The sequence below is a fragment of the Vollenhovia emeryi genome, unplaced genomic scaffold, assembly GCF_000949405.1.
Source record: "Vollenhovia emeryi isolate VEMERY1.0 unplaced genomic scaffold, V.emery_V1.0 DF939493.1, whole genome shotgun sequence".
NCBI lineage: Eukaryota > Metazoa > Arthropoda > Insecta > Hymenoptera > Formicidae > Vollenhovia > Vollenhovia emeryi.
This window is the reverse complement of record NW_011966873.1, coordinates 13,240-19,123: the sequence shown is the minus strand read 5'-3', so window position 1 is coordinate 19,123 and position 5,884 is coordinate 13,240. Positions and strand designations below refer to the sequence as shown.

At 43.7% G+C, this 5,884-nt stretch overlaps 1 protein-coding gene and 1 pseudogene across 1 annotated transcript; one reads left to right on the top strand and one right to left on the bottom strand.

Annotated features, from left to right (window-relative positions):
- Positions 1 to 738: 738 nt before the first annotated feature.
- LOC105557417 (protein SEC13 homolog) lies at positions 739 to 2,360 on the top strand. The gene is made up of 3 exons (XM_012004666.1): positions 739 to 1,204; positions 1,336 to 1,723; positions 1,795 to 2,360. The coding sequence occupies exons 1-3, from the start codon at positions 963 to 965 to the stop codon at positions 2,101 to 2,103; spliced, it is 939 nt and encodes a 312-aa protein (XP_011860056.1). The 5' UTR covers positions 739 to 962; the 3' UTR covers positions 2,104 to 2,360.
- A 102-nt stretch (positions 2,361 to 2,462) lies between these two features.
- LOC105557421 lies at positions 2,463 to 5,884 on the bottom strand (annotated as a pseudogene).

Genomic DNA, 5,884 nt, shown 5'->3' with positions numbered 1-5,884 from the left:
TAATGTGCGACGTTTCGACCCCCGGTTTTGGGTCCTTTTCAAGCACAATTCTAAAATTAAACATTTGGAGTTACAAAATTGAATTACGTGTCTTTGCGATTGTAAATATAAAATTCAAAATTAAGACATAATTGTATGGAATATTGTGTAAGACGTAATATAGTAAATTAATGTATAACATAAAACCTTACAAATTATAAAAAGTAATATAAAAATATAAAAATTAATGTGTAAAGCGGAGACAAATATCATATTTCACGAACAATAAGATATGTGGATAACGTAGGTGTATCCTAGCACCAGTCGTTTACCTTAAAATTCCTATGTCATACGTAATACAATTTTGTAACTCCAAATGTTTAATTTTAGAATTGTGCTTGAAAAGGACCCAAAACCGGGGGTCAAAACGTCGCACATTACATCTTGTAATTTTATTAAATATACATATTATATAATAGCCAGAAAGGGTCGATTAAACGTATCCATTGTTTATATTAAAAATATTAAATGTGATAATTTTATATGTAGATAATCCTGCATGCAGCGTGGAACACAACCAAAATTGGGCACTGCATTACCCGCTTGAAAAATGGGCGTAGCACGGACACGCACCAAGTGGGGTCTTTATCGGCAGTGCGTGAAAATGGGTGTACCTGAATAGTTCCACAAATGAAAATGGGCGTAAGGCGCTGGCATCAGCCGTCACAACCGTTCAGAGACTTCAGAGATTGCATCTCTGCGTCATATGCTTCCACTCCACGTAGTGACAGCGTATGGTTCGACGTGGCCGTGTCGGCTCAGTGTCTGTGAGCCGGGAGCCAATAACCAGAGAAGAAGGAAGTAGTGACAGCGCTGCGTCAATATAACCTGCACGACATCCGCGCTCGCCTTCATACCTTAGGGGACGGTCCCCTCGCACATTCGACGTCTCGCACGCGACAGCAGACCCTTGGGAAAAAAAAATGGTGTCCGTTTTGAATACCGTCGACACCGGCCACGAGGACATGATTCACGACGCCGAGATGGATTACTATGGTTTGAGGTTAGCCACCTGCTCGAGCGACAACTCGGTGAAGATATTCGATTTGAAGAACGGCACTCAGAGCCTAGTTGCTGTCCTCAAGGGACACATAGGGCCCGTGTGGCAGGTCGCGTGGGCCCACCCCAAGTTCGGCAATCTCTTAGCGTCCTGCAGCTACGACAGGTGCGCGGCCATACGATGCCTACTCGCGTCACACGTTCAAGTATATTTAAATAATTCATTGCAGCTGAGGTATCTGGTAATATCCGATCTACATCCCGATACTCGCAGTCAATGTTTGTGCAACTTTACAGGAAGGTAATTATTTGGAAGGAGCTGGGAGAGTGGACGAAGATATACGAGCATACCGGCCACGACTCCTCCGTCAACTCGGTCGCGTGGGCGCCGCACGAGTTCGGCCTGATTCTGGCCTGCGGAAGTTCAGACGGATCGGTTTCTATCCTCGCCAACACCGGGGACACCTGGCACATGCAGAAAATAACGAACGCTCATACGATTGGCTGCAATGCGGTCAGCTGGTGCCCGGCGGTTGACTCGGGGGCAGATCCTAGTGCGACTCAACAGAGGAACGATCCTGTCAAGCGGTTAGCCACTGGTGGCTGCGACAACTTGGTGAAGATATGGAAGGAGGATGGCGATAGATGGATAGAGGAGAATAAACTTGAAGCGCATAGCGACTGGGTACAGTTTATGGCTGGAGATATGCAAATGTCGTAAGACTCACATATTTACGTGTGTTTTTATCATGCTAGGTTCGCGATGTAGTCTGGGCACCAGCGGTCGGCCCGTCTCGCGCCGCCTTGGCATCTTGCTCGCAGGATCGCCGTGTTGTCGTATGGACTTCCAACGATTACGCCAGCTGGACGCCGAACGTTCTGAATGTCTTCGACGACGTTATCTGGAATGTCAGCTGGTCGTTAACAGGCGGTATCCTCGCGGTCAGTGGCGGGGATAACAAAGTTTCGCTCTGGCGCGAGAATTCCGAGGGACAGTGGGCGTGCATCTCGGAACTGAACAAAGATCAGGGGAATCTTAACAATCCGGATCAACGCGCCTTGTAATCGTTGCTTTAATGGAGAATGTGTAAAATAATATAAAGTAATCGTTATAAATTAATACGATTTAATTGATATCGGGGGAATTTTTTAGCAAAGTTAGTACGAGTTATATACCGCTAGTGTTTGATTATCGGTAAGCATTTATTCAAAATATAACAGCGACGTTTATTCGACTCGCCTTTGTTGCAACAAACACATTATTTGTAAATATATCGTACTCTTATGGATATTTTTTTACCAATAGAATATACTCGCAGCAATACCTGGGTAATTTTCTCTTTTATGAAAAAATACATCGATCTTATTAATAGTATAGAGAGGTAAATTGCTCATTCGTGATCAGTCTTGGGTGTATAAGGACGCGGCGTAGACTATGTCGCGTTTGATCGCGGTCGAAGCTTCCTCCATTTTCTCTTTCAACACCGGATCGCCTAACGTTACAGCCGCAGTTTTAACGTTCTGTAAAGCGTGGTCTACAATGGCAGTAGGAGTAGTGGATTAAAGAAGTAGGCTCAACTTTAACCTATTTCGTGAACTGATTATCAGTGGCTGAGAGTAAAGGAGTAAGGCTGTAAGCAAAATGGTTCAATTCCATTTCGTACGATCTACTCCTTTACTCTCAGCCACTGATAATCAGTTCACGAAATAGGTTAAAGTTGAGCCTACTTCTTTAATCCACTACTCCTACTGCCATTGTAGACCACGCTTAACGTCTCGCTAAGTTGCTGTATGCAACGGACTATAATTCTCTCCTGGACATGCGTCATCGTCATGATCTCGGCGAACGACTTGGCCTGAGCCTATTCGTAGACAAACTCCACCAAGCCGAAATTCAATGGTAATAACGTCGACGTACCCGGTCGGATAAAGGGTGCGAAAGTTGTTCCCGTCGTACTTTCGTATGGAATCGAACACCACCGTGCGCGCCGGCATGTTGATCCCCATGGCAAAAATTTCTGTCGCAAATAGTAACTAAAAACGTGGTAAAATGCAATTTCGTTACACCTGAATCTTTGCTTATCTTCGAGACTTTCTTAAATTGTGTTTCTATTTGTTTTCCAATGATCCTTTATAAAATTACCTCCACAACTCCGTTCTAAAATAACGTCTCCATAATCTCCCTCAAAATTATTATCGTATAAAACTTCTCCGTAGAATAAAACGCATACGGTCGCGACAACGTACGTTGTTCTGAAGATGGCTCACAAACGCTCTCCACAATACCTCCTCCTGTTTCGGCGTTATCCGAATGAATTTTTCTTCTACAGTCCTTCGGAGTTTTGTCTTTCTTTTTACCGGACGCATGTGATTTGTACCATCTAGATCAAATATTGAAGTGTCATTGGGTTTGTTTTCTGTTCCTGCACTGGTGAACTAGTGCAGTAAGCTAGAATGAGAAAAAATATGCTTGTCTTACTCCAATTTATTGCACTAGTTCACTAGTGTAGGAACAGAAAACAAGCCTATTGTATCATCTCATTCATTCGTTCACTTAAAAATAAAGATAGGAATAGGAATAATATACCCGTCCAATAAAAACTGGCCGTTGCTGTCGACAACTAAGAATTTGTCGTCCTTAGTCTTACCGTCAGTGCCAGTGTACAAGTAGTTGAAAAGCGGTATCGGCCTTTTTAAATTGCTAATCACGTACATTTTTGCTTTTTGATACGGCCGACCCAACCCGCGAATATTATCGGCTTCGGTACAGTCGCAGACGGTACAACATTAAGAATGACTATTTCCTCCCACACGTGACCCCGCTAAAAGTACAAGGCAATTTTTACAGATTGCCCAATTGTAGGAATGTAACGCGCTGCTCCTTGTAAAATTAGCATTACGCACATCTTCATTATTTATATAATGCTCTTCGTCAAATATAACAAATTCCAGATCTCGCAGAACATCGGACGCGCAGTACAGCATCGATTGTAGGATCTCCGTGGCCATGATTAAGCAGTTTGATTTATTTGCAATTCACCCGTTAGCAGCACGACGCTCTCGAACTTTCTCTCAAAATTGCGATATTTCTGATTTGACAGTGCTTTTATTGGAGACGTATAAATCACTCTGCAACGACACAAAAAATTAGCAGGGAACTGTCCAGCCGACTATAACAAGAATAGCGCCGCAAAGTTAATTCTTCAACTTGTGCTTTACCTCGTCATGTGCCGTTGGCTCAACGCAATGGCGTATTCGACAACGGTAGTCTTCCTCGCCGACGTGTGCGCAGCAACGAAGCCGTTGCTGTTGTCCTCCAATTTCAGAATGGCTTGTTTTTGGAAGGTGTCCAGCTCGTAATTAAATTTGATTGCCGGATTAGGTATTCTCTTGAAACGTCCAGCTGCTCCGCTCAGTCTGTCTGTCTTCGTAAGTTCCGCTGGCTTCTCGGATATTTTCAAGATAGGTATATTCGTATCCTCGGGTAAAATTGAATTGTCCACGAAGAGAACGTCGCTGTCCAAAATTTGAACGTTTTCCTTCCTCGGCTCCTTGACCGAAGACCACGAGCCTAGCAAATTTTCCTCCTGGTGTACGACAGCCAGTAAGTTATCTCAGGCGCCGAGGCTTCCACCTCGTTGCTCGTGCAATTGATCGGTGTGCAATTGTGAACTTTTGAGCTCTCAACCCGAGCTAAATTCCTTGGCTAGCGCCTTTAAATCCTTGAAGTCGATATCGCCCACGATTTCATCATCGGACACTTCAGGCTCGTCGAAACGACCGGGCCAAAACGGAATATTGCTGGGATCTGGGATCGCCTACAGAAGACGCAGCCATGGGTGTATCCAGGGGGAGCAAGGGGAGCAGCTGCCCCCCCCCCCCTAGACTCAATGAGATCCCCATTGAGATTACGAATAATATAATTAATAGATTTGCCGAGGACTCCAGAAAATTAATTTTTATATAAATAAAAAATTTTTTTTACAAGTACGTAGGTTAATTTATGCTGCATAATTCGCCTACAGGTGAATCCTGTTCTGCCCCCCCCCCCCTAGACAAAAGTCTGGATACGCCCATGGACGCAGCATTCGTCTGACATGTTTGTTTCATCGATATACTACAATTGAGCTAAAGTTAGAGCACCTTGAACTCCGTCGGCGTGTGATCTGGGTGCACGGGTCATAGACATGGAATTTCTCGCCGTCTCGCCCGCGCCTTGCATGCTAGACCTTTTTTATCTCACCAATCTTGCCCGTTATCCAGCGTAGTACTGATCGGAGCCAGGTCAAATTCCAGCAACGAAAGAATATCAGCCTTGCGTGGCCAGTAACACTGGGTGTATTGTCCAGCTGATGAATGGGTAATCATTTAGGGCACTCGATGTATTCCCGCAGCTTTGACCTGATCAGGCCAGTTGGGCGGAGGCCCAGTAAACTGCAAATCAGTATAGAATATGATTCTATGTATTGTTTTACATATCAATAGTAGATGCGTATTAATAAAAACATAAAAACTGTGTGATAAAGAAGAATCTACACTGGAATCTGCAGAAGAAATTGAAAACCACGAAAATAATGAAGATAGTGATAAAACCGAATCTGCACAGGAATCTACAGATGTATAGAAGATTAAACATTTTACATTCAATTAAGGGTGATGACAAATATGCCTTTTAGGACACTTTTCGAAAATTTTTAAAGATGCAAACAATCAGAATACAGCACTTTATTGGAAGAAATGAAGGGGATAAGAATATACTGTCACGAGACTGCCGTGCCTGTTGGTAGCCAAACGAAGGGCTATATACTCGATGTTATGTCATAATTACCTTCGTCGAGTCGGCCAT